At 46.5% G+C, this 18,192-nt stretch overlaps 1 protein-coding gene across 5 annotated transcripts in view; it reads left to right on the top strand.

Moving 5' to 3' along the window:
- Positions 1 to 17,822, top strand: part of TMEM130 (transmembrane protein 130) — an 80,498-nt gene extending 62,676 nt beyond the window's left edge. For 2 of the 5 annotated variants that reach the window (XM_056534547.1, XM_056534550.1), the window contains exons 7-8: positions 274 to 395; positions 16,635 to 17,822. In XM_056534547.1, coding sequence (XP_056390522.1) covers positions 274 to 395; positions 16,635 to 16,826 — 314 coding nt within the window. In that variant the 3' untranslated portion in view covers positions 16,827 to 17,822. Of the gene's footprint in view, positions 1 to 273; positions 396 to 10,592; positions 10,703 to 11,746; positions 12,053 to 16,634 lie in introns of those variants that run through there. The other 3 variants (XM_056534548.1, XM_056534549.1, XM_056534551.1) reach the window with 3 other exon arrangements.
- Positions 17,823 to 18,192: the final 370 nt, after the last annotated feature.

Below are 18,192 nucleotides of genomic sequence, written 5' to 3'. Positions count from 1 at the left end.
ACCCAAAAGTAGCCTCTGAGACCTTTTTTTTTTTAATTTTTAATTTTTTTTTTTTTAAAGGGCAGCAGAGAAAGCAATTTTACCCCCTCTTGTGGCAAATCAGACCACACCTGTAATCATTTACATATCGGCATGAGACATAACTGCATGCTAACTTTTGCAGAAATCTGACATTTCTTATGTATTTTGTCAATGAGTGTGTTAAATATTGCTCATGCACAAAGCCGTAATATGACCACATACATGAAGCCTACTATCTGTCCTTTCCTACAGGTGTGCACCCGGTCTGGTTTGTGCTCCCATGTTGCACTTTCATTGCCATCGCTATTGGTTTTATCTTCTATACTTTATTCCGAGCCGGCAGTCACAGCCCTCATCAGAAGTCTTTGGTGGAGGTATGATACTGATATACTGATGTATTTGTTGCTATCTGCTATTATATGTATAGAAAAAATTGGTTCTTTTTTTGCGTCCTAGCATGATGAATGGATCTTTGAAGCACTTAGTCTCAGACAAAGTATGGTTGAAAAAAAGACATACGTCCATCAAGTACCTGTCAATAGTAATAAAAATTAATGTTATAGATTAGCCTATTTGAATTACTTTTCTAATATACAGTGGTCCCTCAACATACGATGGTTATCCGTTCCAAATGGACCATCGTTTGTTGAAACCATCGCATGTTGAGGGATCTGTGCAATGTAAAGTATAGGACAGTGGTCTACAACCTGCGGACCTCCAGATGTTGCAAAACTACAACACCCAGCATGCCCGGACAGCCAACGGCTGTCCGGGCATGCTGGGAGTTGTAGTTTTGCAACATCTGGAGGTCCGCAGGTTGAAGACCACTGTTAGAGGAAGTTGTACTCACCTGTCCCCGCCGCTCCGGACCGTCACCGCTGCCTGGGATGTCGCCGTCCATCGCTGTCGCTGCGTCCCCGGGGTGTCCCAGACGCTCCGGCAAGGCCTCTGCTTCCCCGGCATCCTCGCTCTCCGTCGCCGCTATCATGTCGCTACGCACGCCGCTCCTATTGGATGATGGGACGGCGTGCTCAGCGAAGTGATGACGTCGATGGAGAGCGCCGACGTTGCAGGGGATCCTGAAGAGGACGCGCCAGAGCCCCGAGGACAGGTGAGTGATAGTCAGCGGACCACACGGGGCACCATAAACGGCTATCCGGTGGCAGCTGAAGTAGTCTGCGCTGCCGGATAGCCGTTTATGCGATGGCCCCGACATACAAAAGTATCGTATGTTGATGCTGCCTTCAACATGCAATGGCCTCTGAGAGGCCATCGTATGTTGAAATGATCGTATGTCGGGGCCATCGTAGGTCGAGGGGTCACTGTACTTCCTAATAACATTTTGTAACTTTATGTGTTAAATTAATCATTAAACGTTTGGCCACCAGGGGTCCTCCTTCCGGTCCTGCCTGAAGTCCTGCTTGCAGATGATTTCCTTTATCGCCTGGCAGAGACAATAGTCAGAAGATGCAGGTGGGACCTGAGCTCAGCACAGTGTATATAGTGTATGGAGCTGAATATTTCTGCTCCCTTTCCCTTTTTAGCTGAGCTAGACTGTAGATCCATGATGCCTTCAGTACATAGTGCAGAGTATTGTGCTGAATATTTCAGCTGTTGGGCAGATCTGATACACTGTAGAGTTGTTGGGCAGATCTGATACACTGTAGAGTTGTTGGGCAGATCTGATACACTGTAGAGTTGTTGGGCAGATCTGATACACTGTAGAGTTGTTGGGCAGATCTGATACACTGTAGAGTTGTTGGGCAGATCTGATACACTGTAGAGGGTGGATTAGACAGGACTGGGAGGAGCAGCAGCCCCATCCGCCTGCGTTGCTGGTGACTGTAAGCTCTGTTAGCGGAGGGTAGGGCTAACTGGGAGTCACTGAGTCGGACTTAATATATTGAGGCTTCCGTGGTGGTGCAGGATTTTGCGGGACCTGCAGGTATAGCGCCTGACCGCCCGCACCCACCCGCAGCAGCCTCCTGACTGCCTGTGCCAGCACGTTTTGGGTTGGGTCCCGCGGGATCCCAATTTTAATGCAGGCCTCTACTGTTTAACTTTGACTCCTGGGCATCCTCACACAGTGAGCTTCTTGAGCTGGGTAGAATGGTAGTGCAGTGGTTAGCACTGTTATCGTGTAGCACTGGCGTCCAAGCAGAAGATACACTGCTCAAAAAAAAATAAAGGGAACACTTAAACAACACAATGTAACTTCAAGTCAATCACACTTCTGTGAAATCCCACTGTCCACTCAGGAAGAACACTGCTTGACAATCAATTTCACATGCTGTTGTGCAAATGGAACAGACAACAGGTGAAAATTATAGACAATTAGCAAGACACCCCAATAAAGGAGAGGTTCTGCAGGTGGTGACCACAGACCACTTCTCAGTTCCTATGCTTCCTGGCAGATGTTTTGGTCACTTTTGAATGCTGACGGTGCTTTCACTCTAGTGGTAGCAAGAGATGGAGTGTACAATCCACACAAGTAGCTCAGGTAGTGCAGTTCATCCAGGATGGCACATCAATGCGAGCTGTGGCAAGAAGGTTTGCTGTGTCTGTCAGCATAGTGTCCAGAGCATGGAGGCGTTACCAGGAGACAGGCCAGTACATCAGGAGATGTGGAGGAGGCCGTAGGAGGGCAACAACCCAGCAGCAGCACCGGTACCTCCGCCTTTGTGCAAGGAGGAGCACTGCCAGAGCCCTGCAAAATTACCTCCTGTGCATCCAAGTGTGCATGTGTCCACTCAAACGGTCAGAAACAGACTTCATGAGGGCCCGCCGTCCACAGGTGGTATGAGGGCCCGACGTCCACAGGTGGGGGTTGTGCTTACAGCCCAACACCTTGCAGGATGTTTGGCATTTGCCAGAGAACACCAAGATTGGCAAATTCGCCACTGGCGCCCTGTGCTCTTCACAGATGAAAGCAGGTTCACACTGAGCACATGTGACAGATGTGACAGAGTCTGGAGACGCCCTGGAGAACGTTCTGCTGCCAGCAACATCTTCCAGAATGACTAGTTTGGTGCTGGGTAATGGTGTGGGGTGGCATTTCTTTGGGGGGCTGCACATTAGGTACCAAGATGAGATCCTCAGACCCCTTGTGAGACCATATGCTGGTGCGGTTGGCGCTGTGTTCCTTCTAATGCAAGAAAATGCTAGATCTCATGTGGCTGGAGTGTGTCAGCAGTTCCTGCAAGAGGAAGGCATTGATGCTATGGACTGGCCCGCCTGTTCCCCAGACCTGAATCCGATTGAGCACATCTGGGACATCATGTCTCGCTCCATCCACCACAGACTGTCCAGGAGTTGGCGGATGCTTTAGTCCAGGTCTGGGAGGACATCCCTCAGGAGATCATCCGCCACCTCATCAAGAGCATGCCCAGGCATTGTAGAGAGGTCATACGGGCACGTGGAGGCCACACACACTACTGAACCTCATTGTGATTTGTTTTAAGGACTTTTCATCAAGGTTGGATCAGCCTGTAGTGTGGTTTTCCACTTTGATTTTGAGTTTGACTCCATATCCAGACCTCCTTGGATTGATAAATGTGATTTCCATTGATAATTTTTGTGTGATTTTGTTGTCAGCACATTCAACTATGTAAATAGAAAAGTATTTTATATGATTAGTTCATTCATTCAGATCTAGGATGTGTTATCTTAGTGTTCCCTTTATTTTTTTTAGCAGTGTATATCTGCAAGGTGTTGTTGTTTTCATATTTCAATAGGTTTCCATTGGGTTCTTTTGGGTACTCATGTGTCTTTCCACAACCCAAGCTGGCTTCCTATAAAATTGACTCTAGTGTGTGAGTGTCAGCTTTTAACCTACAGGAAGGTTGTATAAGTACATTGGAATGAATGGGGTGCACCACACATGTGCTGCAAGTACTCCATTCATTGTCTATGCGGCATCCCAACATTGCTAAGCTCATCATTCGGGAGTACATTATTTATCCGTTTTCTAAAACTAAATATAAATGGTGAAACAGCTTTAATAGGAATGAACTGCACTACCAAGCACAGCCACCTACATGGACATGCCACAGTACCTTATTAACAATGAAGGGAATGGGTGCTAATAAATAGAGTTGGCCTTGGAACAATATGTATCCCCTATCCATAGAATAGGTAATAAATGTGTGATGGCGTGGGGATCTGGCCACTGGGACCCCCACCGATTATAGGGTCATCACATTTCTTGTGTGAATGCATCAGTAGTGTGCATTGCTCCATTCACTGTCTATGGGACTGATGGAGATTGCGTTACCCCTTCCTTTACAAAAGGGACTCGGGATTGGTGGGGGGCCCAACCGTCAGATCCCTAACAATGGTAAATTAATTACCTAGATGATAAATGTTGTTTATCAGCCACCCCCTTTAACTCCTGAGAACCCCTTTAAGTGAGTACAGTATGGTATCTCCAAAGAGTAGAAGAAACAGGCACATTTACCAGGTGCAATCTACTCTCTCTCTTATAGTCCATGCACTGATCACAGACACATATAACACAGGGTCTTTATTTCTTTATTTGCTGTCCTGGGTCTCTTCATCCAACCACTGCAGGTGTCTTTGTAACCCCCTTCTCTTTGTTTCCATGCTACAGTCTGATAGGACAGAAGTATGCACAGCTAGTCCCTCCATCACTTCCTGTACTTTGTCCCAGTTTGTGCTTCAGCTGGAGCAAAGATGATGCTGCAGCCGGACAGAATTATTTTCTGGATTGTATGGGGACCCCTAGTGGTGTTTTTTTATAAACCATAATTTGTATAAAAAGAAGATGATTTTTTTAATGAACTATATAAGAAAGGTTAAAGCTATTCTATATATTTACAGTTGAAGGGGTTATCCACCATAGTGTGATTTGAGTACTTACCTGCCAGACAGTAATTGACATGCTTAGAAGGATCCATGCTTGTCTTGGGGCTAAATTGTTATGTTGTGAGATGACCATAATGCTGTGGCTCTCTTTTTGTGAAATTGCTATTTCCTGTTGGAGTTCCCTCCCTTCAACTTCAAGTCTCATGATACCTTGTTTGTAAGTGTGAGTTCATTTTTCTCCCTCCCACACATCAGCCACCCACTCATTAAAGCACACCTGAGCTCCCTTCCATGCAATAGACCAGTGTTTTCTAACCTGGGTGCCTCCAGCTGTTTCAAAAACAGAACGATCTTCCTCCCACCCAGCACTGGCTCCACCCATTAAAGCAAAGCCAGGCTCCCTCTGATCACCTGTCTAGTGATGTAATGCCTCAAGCCGCACTGAAACCTGGAAAAACCTGAGACCACACTAATTTTGTATGCTGCTAAAAAAATAAACCTTGGGGCAAAAATTACAAAAGAATTGCAAGACCAACCATCAAACACAGGTACAGACACTATATTATGAACTACACTAACTTTACAACCCCTGTAACATAGTCAAATAAAACAAATTCCTGGAATTCCTTTTAATGTTTTGCCAAGATGTACAGCATATAAAAAGTTTTCTAATCTGACAGTGCCCTGAACAGCATGTCTCTGGCTGTTGAAAAACTACAGCTCCCAGCATGCCCGGACAGCCTTTGGCTGTCTGGGCATGCTGGGAGTTGTAGTTTTGCAACAGCTGGCAGCGCCCTGGTTGAGAAACAATTGGTTAAGTGAATACAGTAGTTTAAGTTTAGTTTAAGTTTAAAGGACAAGTATCATGTAAAAAAAAACAATTTCCCTATCCGAAGGATAGGCGGTAAGTTTTAGATCTCCTGTTTAGAACCCCGGCTCTCCTATACAGCGGTGCATCACGACCCTGAACCCGAAGCGGGGGCTGCCACGTCCCCTCTATATAGTTCTATAGGAGAGCCGAAGATTACCAAATGGCTCTCCCATAGAGCTATATGGAGGGGGCGTGGTGGCCCCCGCTTTGGGTGGGGGTCGTGAGGTGCCGCTGTATAGGAGAGCTGGGGCTCTAAACAGGAGATTGCGGGGGGCCCCAGCACTCACACCCCCAGCGATCTTAAACTTATCTAAAACATTCCCCATTTTTTCTGATTTATGAATAGATAAAACAATAGGCAAATAGCATTGACTTCAGCAGAGATGTAGATTCCCAGGAATAACTTTATCTCCCTGCATACATGTACAAGCGCTCCTTTTCCTCGTAGAGGCTATAGCTCTTTACAAATCCTCTCATATTGCTTTCTCTCAAAGAGGAATGAATGTCGAACCGAAAAAAAAAGATCTTTATTCAGCCTCGTGCCGTCACGCACGGTGGAGATGTCTACGCATTACAGATGTGATCCGGAACGCATTAAACTACGAACGCCCTGCTGTTATTGAATCCACAAGATGTCATCCCCTGTTGATTTCCGGTATATATTTATTTCATGAAAGAAAACATTTTGTTACGCTGTTGGCGGGGCTGAGATTCGCATTGCGGGACACGTCCGCATGCGAGTCTCAGCCCGTCACTCACCATCCTCGGTGTCTGCTTCCTGGTGTCCCTGCAGCCCCGGCACTCGTGCCTCCACCTTCTAGGGCCTGAACGTGCCAGAGCTCTTACTCTTAAAGGGCCAGTACCCAATTAATTAAAGTGCCTGCACCTGTCCCCTGGTCCATAAGTATCTGCTCCTCCCTGGTTTCCCTGCCGGATCTTTGGTAGTCTATGCCATTGTGAAGTCCCATTGCCATTGCTTAGTCCTGTGTCTCAGCTACTGTACACATGTCCCTTGTTCCCATGCTATCCTGTACCTGTGTTCCTGCCCTGTCCGTCTGCCGTCTTGCCATGCCACCCACCCAGCTACCTGTGTGGACGAGTCGTGCCAGGGGTAGCGACCTGGGTGCCGTCTGCCGCAGCAAGACCATCCCGCTTTTATGGCAGACCCTGGTAAAAACCAACGGCACCTTAGACTCTGCTCCCTTGCATGGCTCACATCCCCATCCACACAGGCACAGAGGATCCACCACCTGCTGTGACTCCTAACAGTAAGATCTGGCAATGGATCCCGCTGGGGTGCCTTTGCCTGATGGCTCGGATCTCTCCACCATCGTGGCTCAACATTCTCAGCAGTTAGCTCATCAAGCGCAACAGCTGAATCAATTCTCAGCCATGGTGCAACAGCTCCTTGCTGCTCAGCAGCAACAACAGCAGCAGCCACCTGATCCTGAGCCTCTTCCTGTGCCTGCAGCTTCTCCTGGGGACCAGCTTTGTTTGTCCTTGCCTTCTAAGTATGACGGAGATCCCAAGCTGTGTAGAGGCTTTGTGACACAGTGTTCAGTCCATCTTGAACTCATGGTGGATCTGTTCCAGACGGAGCGTGCTAAAGTGGCATTTTTCTTCAGTCTACTGTCCGGAAAAGCCATGGCCTGGGCTACTCCTCTCTGGGATTGTAGAGATCCGGTCTCCTTGAACTTGTCAGCATTACTTACGGAATTCCGTAATGCTTTTGAAGAACCCGTGTGAGCCTTCTCTGCCGAGATGGCTCTACTGAACCTCTGCCAAGGTAACTGCCCCGTTGGTGACTACGCGGTCAGTTCCGCACTCTTGCCTCAGAACTTTCTTGGAATGACGAGGCCTTGTGTGCTACCTTTAAAAAAGGACTGTCCCCTCCAATTAAGGATGCTCTCGCTGCACGAGAGTCTCCAACGAACCTGAGTGAACTTATCCATTTGGCCACCCATATTGATTTGCGTTTTGCCGAGAGGCAGGAAGAACTTCTTTTGGAAGGAGAACCTGCCCGAACATGGCGATTACCCCGACTGGCACCCGTGTTCCAACAGCGACCTCTACTATCTACTTTGCCTCCTGCCGAAGAGGCTATAGAAGTGGACCGTTTTCGCTTAACACAACAGGAAAGATCCCATCAACGCAATGAGAATTTGTGCTTATATTGTGCAAGTCCAGAGCACTTTTACAAAGACTGTTCTGTACGTCCTTCGCATCTGGGAGACCACTCTCATCTTGGTCAAGTTGGAGTGGCATTCCTTGGTGTGAATACTTCCTCTCCTAGTTTGACCACCCCGATTCAAGTGTTCACCTCTGCCAGGACTTCTTTCATTGCTTCTGCTCATTTGGACTCCAGTTCTGCTGGTAACTTCATTGGTGCCTCCCTGGTCCATAAATACCATCTTCCAGTGTCTCGTCTTACCAAGCCCTTTCACATCTCTTCTGTAAATGGACAAAATTTGAACTGTGTGGTGCAATTTCGCACGGAACCCCTCGACATGCATTTAAGAAATTTGCATAGGAACAAAATTGTATTCTATGTACTACCACAGTTTACTTCAGAGCTTCTTCTTGGTCTTCCTTGGTTTCAACGCCATTGTCCACATCTTGACGGGAAGACTGGAGAAATAGCTTGTTGGGGACTATATTGCCAAGATCACTGTCTTGTTCCTCCTGTGTTGTCTACTGTCAGACGTAAAGTTTTGAATTTGGGACATTCTTCCTCGCCTGTTGGTCCCCTTAAAAGACGGAAGACTCCACGACGGAAGCTTGCAAGTTCCTTACAACCTTTGCCCATTCCTGAAACCCCCTGGTCTCATGTAGTCGGGAACTCTTTGAGTCCCAAAGGGGGGGAGTACTGTTACGCCTGCGCTCTGGCCGGACTCGCCGGCCGTGAGCGATCTCTGTCCCCGCTGTCAGCGGAACTGATATTGGCATCGCGGGACGCGCCCGCATGTGAGTCTCAGCCCGTCACTCACCAACCTCGGTGTCTGCTTCCTGGTGTGCCTGCAGCCCCAGCGCGTGTGCTTCCACCTTCTAGGGCGCGCGCATGCTGGAACTCTTACTCTTAAAGGGCCAGTACCCAATTAATTAAAGTGCCTGCACCTGTCCCCTGGTCCATAAGTATCTGCTCCTCCTTGGTTCCCCTGCCGGATCTTTGGTAGTCTATGCCATTGTGAAGTTCCATTGCCATTGTGAAATCCTGTATCTCAGCTACTGTACACCTGTCCCTTGTTCCCGTCCTATCCTATACCTGTGTTCCTGCCCTATCCGTCTGCCATCTTGCCACGCCACCCCCCAGCTACCTGTGTGGACGAGTCGTGCCAGGGGTAGCGACCTGGGTGCCGTCTGCCGCAGCAAGACCATCCCGCTTTGCGGCGGGCTCTGGTGAAAACCAGCGGCACCTTAGACTCTTCTCCCTGTCGCGGCTCTTGTCCCCATCCACACAGGCCCAGAGGAACCACCACCTCCAATGACTCCTAACACATTTTATTATGTGCTATCAAGGGCAACTCAATAGCATGTGGGAGAATGAGGGACTCGTCCCAGGCTTCATCTATTTACAACCCATACTCAGAAGCCATTGATCGTCCCGGCCCAATTTACAGCGATAAGTCACTACTACCTGTAAAATCCCCTTCACTTTGTTTCTCAGTGTGCCAGCGCCTACAATAGGCAGTATGGCCATTGACTACAGACAAATAACATAAACTGATCTGCCATCCTCCGACCTTACTGATAAAAATCCAGGAGAATTACTGGGGTGGGATACGATTGCCCCCATCTTTTGTTGCACCCCCACCCCCCAGAGGTGCCTCGGTGGGGTTCAGGGCTGCGCTGTGTTGAGTGAGAACCGATAAATTACAGCCGATGTGTTATAAAAAAAAAAAAAATTGTCCTGTTATTTCTGATATAATACCCAGCACCACGCGTTTCAGGGGAAATGAAATGAAAAGGATATTTTTCGCAGTACCAGAAGCTAATTTACACTCCTAGTGTGATGTACAGAATGGACTTTTTGTACGTATGTATAGAAAACAGCGGGAATGAAAATAAACTGGAATGACGTAAATCTCCACTGGGCTGCAAAGATTCAAAGAAAACAAAAGAAGATGAAATGTCTATCTAGAAAAATCAAAGCTGTGTAATGCTATTGCTAGCGGCATGAAGGTGAGGGCATTGCTGCGGGGGGCACATTGTAGTAGCCGACATGGGACTATAATGTATTTTCTGTAGAACTACATGTGTGTAGCTGCACTTCAAGTAAGCCCTCAAAGTGTACTTGTTATATCACAAAAAAAAATATGCTTCTTAATGTTACTCACTAGGTCATACATATGCTTTACATGTCTTTTCTATGTGTCTAGCTTCTGTATTTGGCTCACAAATTCCTCTGTTCTGCTGCTCACTCTTTCTGACATTCACTAATGAGAAAGGGGCATGTCCACGGCAAGCACTGAGCCTGCCCTCACTCACCATGCATTCACTTCCTCTCTGAGTCTGCTTTGCTGTGTTGGGTCTCTTCATCCAATCACTGCAGGCTGCTCTGTAACCTCCTCTTCTCTGTTTCACCCTGCAGTCTGATAGGACAGGAGTGAGCACAGAGAAGTTCTAGTCCCGCCCTCAGTTACTGGACTTTGTCTATGACTTTGCTTCAGCTAGGACAAAGATGGTGCTGCAACCGGACAAGATTATGTACTGTATGGTATGGGGACCCCTAGTGGTCTTTTTTTTTTCTTCTAAGCCATGATTTGTTTAAAAAGGAGAATCAAAAAGAGTCAAGAAGTATATTAGAAAGGTAAATCTTTTGCTAAGATGTACCACATATTTAAAGTTTTTGATTCTCACAGTGCACATTTAAATGCAGGGGAGCCTGATATCTTTCTACAAAAATTCTACAACTATTCTACAAATAGTGACATTGCATCCATGGCCAGTGAGCTCAAGAGCTGGGCGTAAGGACTAGCAGTATTTATGGTCAGTATATGACTAGTATATGGAATTTTTACCAGATTTTTTTTTCTGCACACATTTTTAAGTTGTCCCTAAGCCTGACCCCAGCTGTTGCAAAATTACAACTCCCAGCATGCCTGGGCTGCCTTTCCGGGAATGCTTGGAGTTGTAGTTTTGTAACAGCTAAAGGCACACTGGTTGGGAGATAATGAGTACAGACTAGCTGCTATGATGTCTTCCATAAAGCGCACACACAGAAGAGATCCTGTTTCCCTATATCTTTATAGCAAACACTTACAAGCATCAGCATCATGGAGGACATTATAGAACAGTACTGAGTACTGAGCAGTGGAAGCATCTTTCAGCTGCTTCTTTGTGTGTCTCACTCTGCAGCTAAGGCTGGGTTCACATCACGTTTTGTCCCATATGGGACCGCATACGGCAGGGGGAGCTGAAAACTTGCGCTCCCGTATGCGGTCCCGTATGTAATTCATTTCAATGAGCTGACCGGAGTGAAACGATAACTCCGGTCGGCTCATTTTTGCCCCATATGCGGTTTTCCACCGGACCTAAAATCGTAGTCGACCACGATTTTAGATGCGGTGGGAAAACCGCATACGGGGCAAATATTAGCCGACCGGAGTCAGCGTTTCACTCCGGTCAGCTCATTGAAATGAATTACTTACGGGACCGCATACGAAAGCATACGGGAGCGCAAGTTTTCAGCTGCCCCTGCCGTATGCGGTCCCGTATGGGACAAAATGTGATGTGAACCCAGCCTAACCCTAACCCAGCCTCCCCTTCCCTGCTTCATATACATCTATGAACAGCATGAAACCTGATGGACATCAACAACAGGTGTTCTTATAGTCTCCCTAGATACTCCAGCCCTTATTAAAATCCTAAATATATTTAGTTGATCAAAATATTATGACATAACACTCATCCAGCACCTAATCATTTCAAATGTTAGTTCAACCCACTCACATGGTACCATCTGAAATATAAAACACACAGCTGGTAATGGCATATATTGTAGTGGTAGATAAAATATTGTTTGATATATAGAGTAGAATCACCTCCCTGCATTGAAGCTGACCTACAGAAGATACAGGGAAACAGTCATCAAAGATCACATCCTGAGAAGACAGAGGAAGATTACCTGCCATCTTTACCAAAAAGCTGTGACCGTGATGTCCTTATGGTCTGTGAGGAGCAGTTTATTCCTAAATTATAGACATCATTTCCCGTTATGTTCTCAGAGCATTCAAGTAAAGCCACTTTATCCATCTCTGTAGTGTATAACCTGCAGACCTCTGCGAGACATGCCTGGAACAACATAAATATGTGTTCTGTACCGAACCTGACTAGATACCAGTTCTGTTCCTTAGTTATATAGTGTCAGAGAAGCCAAAATTCATCACATCTGAAAAAAATACATGTCTGCTTTGCTCCTCTGTTATTCCTCCTGGAAATGTATAAAATACACTATTTCTCTTGTCAATAGGGTATGTCCTTACTCAGTCGTACAATCAGTTGCCACTGATTGTACAGAGTGAAAGCTTAGGGGTCAAGTCCTGGGGAAAAAAAGTGTGGGAACTCACCAAGATTTCCACTTAAAGGGGTACTAGACATCTTATACCCCATCCAAAGGATAAGGGTATAAGATGTCTGATCCTGGGGGGCCCGCCGCTGGGGACTCCCACGTTCTCCCTGCTGCTCCCGGCATCTGTTTAGAACGTTGGGTGCAGCGCCAGAGGCTCATGACATCACGGTCATGGCCCCTCAATGCTAGTCTATGGGAGGGGGCGTGATGGTCGTCATGCCCCCTCCCATAGACTTGCATTGAGGGGGCATTACAGTGATGTCGCGAGCCTCTGCCTTGCATCACCAGTCATCCGACACGGAGCGAAGTTTGCTACATGCACCGGATGTCTGGGGTGCTGCAGCCGAGATCCCCAGCAGCGGGACCCCCGCGATAAGACATCTTATCCCCTATCCTTTGAATAGGGGATAACATGTCTAGGGGCGGAGTAACCCTTTAAATGCTGGTCCTGCAGGACTCCTGCTAATGAGAACTGCATTCCTGCTGTGGAAAAAGTGCAGGAACTCCGTCCCCATGAGTTCCTGCAGGACTTGCGCTCTGTGAAAGTCTATAGAGATACACAGGCTAAGGCATTTATCTTCCAGGACTTCATAGCAGCCACATTGTCTTTCTCAATGTTACGTAAGCCTTTGAATGCCCTGACAGAGGAAGCTGAGTATTGATCCGGAATGGTATGGGACCCCAGCTCTTAGCGAGGAGCATGTGCGGTAAACGGGCATCTCCGGTGCTCCCATAGAAATGAATGGAGCGCATGCCATCGACCACCGCACGCACTCCTCACTGAGAGCCAGGGTCCCAGCAGTCGGACCCCCCCACGTACCCCACGTACTCGACTGGAACACATTTTTTTTTAAATCAACTGATGCCAGAAAGTTAAACAGATTTGTAAATTACTTCTATTTAAAAAATCTTTATCGTTCCAGTACTTATCAGCTGCTGTTATGATCCACAGGAAGTTCTTTTCTTTTTGAATTTCTTTTCTGTCTGCCCACAGTGTTCTCTGCTGACATCTCTGTCTGTCTCAGGAACTGTCCAGGGTAGGATAGGTTTGCTATGGGGATTTGCTCCTACCCTAGACAATGGTAAAATCCTGGTTTTATCCAGGAATAGAAAAACACAGCTAATTTCTTTCAAAATCAGCTCCACTTCTGTCTTCAGGTTGGGTGTGGTTTCACAACTTGGCTCCATTCACTTCAATGGAACAGAGCTTCAGAACCACACCCAACCTGGAGACAGACGAAGGGCGGTTTTTAAAAGAAAGTAGCTCTGTTTTTCTATTCCTGGATACCCCCCCCCCCCCAGCAACATTTATCATTTATCCATGGGATAGGTCACACCCCTAGGATTCCTGGGCCCCCACCTGAATGGAGCAGCAGTCACACATGCACACTCTTGTTCTACTCGCTGTGTATGGGACTGGGAGGAAGTTGGTGGCAATGACAGTGAATAAAGCTGAAGTGTGCACATGACCACTGCCTTATTCAGGTGGAGGACTCGGGTTCTTCATTCCTGTGATCAGTTGGGTCCTAGTAGTCAGATCCCCAGAAATCATCCACTGGATAGGTAGGAAATGTTGAAGGTGAGACAACCATTTATTGTACCTATATTCTAGTTATATTCAGAATTTCAGCATTTTAATGGTTTTATGACTGAATGTCGGCACTGCTTAGAGGCGAATTCCATGTACTGGGGCCCCTTCTTGCCTCCAAGCTTGCCCCTTGGTAACTTCTGTTGTAAATGAAAAGTTCCCCAGGTCCCAATTTTTGAAGGACTTTCCTTCTCCAGGTCATCAATGCTTTATTGTTCATTTATGGTCTGGTACCACGAGCTTGATGTTCTGCTATACCGATGAGTGAATTTCATGCAGTGCTGTCCTACCCCCGACTCTGCACAGGCCTGTCATATTCCGTATTACTGTAAGTCTGCTGGCAGTATGGAGATGAATTATTAGTATCTGCGAAGGCATTAAATGGAGAAGCAATATGTCAGTTTTTTTTTATAACAAAACCCCCAGCTGCCAGCTTGGACCTCTCGTCGTATAATGAGCACAGGCAGTTCCAAACTTCAGCCTTGCAGAGAGTGATAGAAGATTGGGGGAGGTGTTTGTATTTTCTCCCCATTTTTGTCCTGGATCTGTTGGAGGTGACAATTCAAGTGGGCGTCAAAAAAGATGGCATTTTATAGAATGTGGCATTATTTGCTCCTTTCTTGCCTTACTTCCAGCATGCCAGAAATAAAGATTTGCTGTAAAATGGTGTGATATCTTCCTGGAAGCACAAGCTGTAAAACATAACACATAAAAAGCATAAAATTCAGGTAAACAGTGTGGCAAGGAAAGGGTGTATTTCCCTAGCTGATCCTGGAGGAACCTCCACCTGGGGCCTAATCAATGAGGCAGCAGAGAGGGGAAGGATGTTTGAAAGGAAGTCAGACAGTGTAGTCTGGGCTCACCCCAGAAGACAGCAAGGTGGCTTTGGGGGGAGGCAGGGGTCCTTGCGAGGAGCACACAGCCGGGGCTGTGATTGACACCCACAACAGTGAAGTGGACGGTCTAGGATTTTAGTTTGTTCTTGTCTTATGTTTTTATTTATCCTGCAACCTGTCTAATAAAACTGGCGAGGAGCCAGACTTGCAGAAAGGACTTGCTGTTTGCTGGTTTATTGTGAAGAAATGTGTCCCGTGGCTGTGTCAAAGATGATCCCAGACCTAACCCCCGAGTGAAATCCTTACAACAGGTACATTAATATAATGTAGATATGCTATTGTCATTTTGGCTCTGAAATACAGGCATATTTCTATGTGATCAATATTGCTGTGGTCTCTGAAATAGGAATTTATAGTTGTAGTGAAAGTCCTTTCCTTATCTGTTGGCTAATCCAAAAAGTCTGAAAATCTGGCACTTGTTTTCCTATTTTTTTTAATTATAAATCTCGATTTTTTTTTACCACCACTGTCACTGTTCCTGAGATTTGGGACTTTTGCAAACTTTTCTAAGACTCTTCATCAGGAAAATGCTAGATTTATATTGGGCTTTATACTACATTATGAGATTTTCCAGGTTATTACAGTTGGTTCCTCAACTTACAATGGCCTCAGGTTACAATATTTTCTGTCTTTTCTGGACCATTGTAACTTGAAACCAGACTCAATATACAATGCTACGGATAGTCCAGATCTGCAAAACGTGTCAATACCCAGAAGGACTGACCAATCAGAGGCCTGTGCTCAGTCAGGATTAGGTTGTTCCCTGGGTCACTGGTGGCACAGGGCTGGGAGGCCCAGTAGATGGGGCCCCGCTCCAGGCCAGACATACTACAGAGCCTTCTGTCTGCCCTGGTCAGACATGAGTGGCTAGATACCACCTGGGCCCAAGCGGACGGGCTGTGCTTCTATGCGGATAAGATTATGTTTTTAATAAAATTCTCCAAAATCTGAACCAAATACAGACTAAGATACTATGTGTGACTCCGTTTTATACAATTGGACGATTGCTGGAGACCCTCAAATGTCTGCTTTCAGGACCAAAGTAGATTGCTCGTGCCTGTTTTTTTTAATGAGCAATGAGACTTTCCATGTGTATTATCCATGGGTTGTTAAAGGGTTTTTTACAGGATTCTTTTTTATTTGACTATGCTACAGGGGCTGTAAAGTTAGTGTAATTCCTCATGTAGTGTGTGTTCCTGTGTATGATGGTGGTCTCGCAATTGTTATGTGATCTTTGCCGCAATGTTTATTTTTAACTGCATACAAAATGAGTGTCCTCTTAGGTTTTCCAAGGTTGCAGTGCGGCTTGAAACATCGCTAGTCCGGTGTTCAAAGGAGCCTGTCTGCTTCAATGGTTGGAGCGACCGCTGGGTGGGAAGGAGACCATTTTTCAGGGAATTGTAGTTTTGCAACAGCTGGAGGCACCCCGGTTAGAAAACACTGGTCTATTGCATGAAAGGCAGCACACCTGTGCTTCAGTGGTTGGGGTGGCTGATGTGTGGGAGGGAGAAAAGTGACCTCACACTTACAAACAAGGTATTATGGGAAATGTAGTTTGATGGAGGGATTTCAAACAGGAAATAGCCATTTCACAAAAAGATAGCCACAGTATTATGGTCATCTCACAACATAGCCATTTAGCTCCAAGACAAGCACAGATCCTTCTCAAGCATGACCATTACTGTCTGGCAGGTAAGTGCTAAAATCACCTTATGGTGGAGAACCCCTTTAACTCTTGGGAGGTTGGGGAACCGGATAAGGCCATTCTGTTGACTATTGAGCACCAGAGGTTACATAGATTTCTTGTGGTGTGCACTGACTGGCTGAGAAGTCGTCTAATGAAGAATTGTTTTTCTCTTTTTCTAGGTGGCAGATTTTGATTTCTCTCCTGTTAGTGAAAAGTATGAAGCTCTTCCGGAGTACAAAGAAACCCCTGCAGGACACCTATGCTGCTCTTTTTGCACGACTGACAGTTCTTCTGGGGAAGGAGAGCATAGTGGAGAAACTCAGCCCCTCCTACATTCATCATCCACTCCCCTGAGGAGCTACTCCCTGTGACTTGGGTTTAATATCGTGCTGCCTATAGTGTTGCCTTAAAAAGCTTGGTGCTTGCTGTACAGCTCAGTGTTGTACCCATGGAATTTTATGTTTTGAATACATTAAATAGGAGATACAAAGATAAGAACGTAGAGGAAATTTATCAAAACTAGTGCAAAAGAAAAGTGGTGCAGTTGCCCAAGTAACCAAAATGTTACTGATCTCTGTGGACATCGGCTCCATATTTCCTTTGCACAAGTTTTAATAAATCGCATTAACCGCATTGCCCATGCTTGACTGCGACTTAATGTTTACAGAGAAGCCATTACATGCCATAAACAGACAGTCAAGGGAGACTATAGGAAAGAGTCATGGTGGGCCTGGCTAGCAAAGAGGGTTCATAGACACGTCCCACCTAGAGACTGGGAATGTCCATTAAAACAGACTTTTGCCTTGGTTTACATACATTACCCTGTCAAGAATCCCATCTGAAACCTTTTCCTGGATTCCACATTCACACCTAGTTCACACACCGGCCTCTGTCATGCTGTTCAAATATGGTAACAAAGTAAGACATTCCTTCTGTTCTTTACATAGCCTACAGACATACATCTCCTCTGCTAAATCTATTCTGTTAGAACCAGCAGAGAAATAAAGTGGAATTCAGGATTTATTTATAAAGCAACAACGTATTCCACAGATATTGATCTCTTACCGGGGCTTGCAATGTCAATTTCAACTAGGGCTGGCCGGTATGGCCAAATATGTGTATCGCGGTTCCATGGTATATAACGGTATTCCCCCCAAAATTAATTGTTAGCCCAGCCCATTGGGGCACTACTCACGTCACCGCAAGCGCTGCCCTCCTCATCCTGTTTGTTGTGGCCGCCGGCGCTGACACTATATGCCCGGGCTGCAAAATATATATATATCCCTATGCCCGGGCTGCAAAAGGTAAATAAAAATAAACTTTAACACATGTTCCTACGTCGGCCTTACGCTCTTCCTGGGGACGTGAATGTCGGACAGCCGTCAGCCTATCACCGGCCGCAGCGATGTTCCGCCTCGGCCGGTGATAGGCTGGGCCCACTGTCATGTAAGAAGCCGGCTTCTTACATGACAGTGCGCTCAACCTATCACCGGCTGAGGCGGAACATCGCTGCGGCCGGTGATAGGCTGACGGCTCTCCGACGTTCCATTCCCTAGGAAGCTGGTCCGAACCGACGGGAAAGGTGAGTTAAAGTTTATTTTGTTTGCCTTTTGCAGCCCGGGAATAGGGATACAGTATAGAGCAGTGGTCTTCAACCTGCGGCCCTCCAGATGTTGCAAAACTACAACTCCCAGCATGCCCGGACAGCCAACGGCTGTCCGGGCATGCTGGGAGTTG

This window comes from Hyla sarda, chromosome 8, assembly GCF_029499605.1.
Source record: "Hyla sarda isolate aHylSar1 chromosome 8, aHylSar1.hap1, whole genome shotgun sequence".
Classification (NCBI taxonomy): Eukaryota; Metazoa; Chordata; class Amphibia; order Anura; family Hylidae; genus Hyla; species Hyla sarda.
The sequence above is the reverse complement of the archived record's forward strand: the minus strand, read 5'-3'. Positions and strand labels throughout refer to the sequence as shown.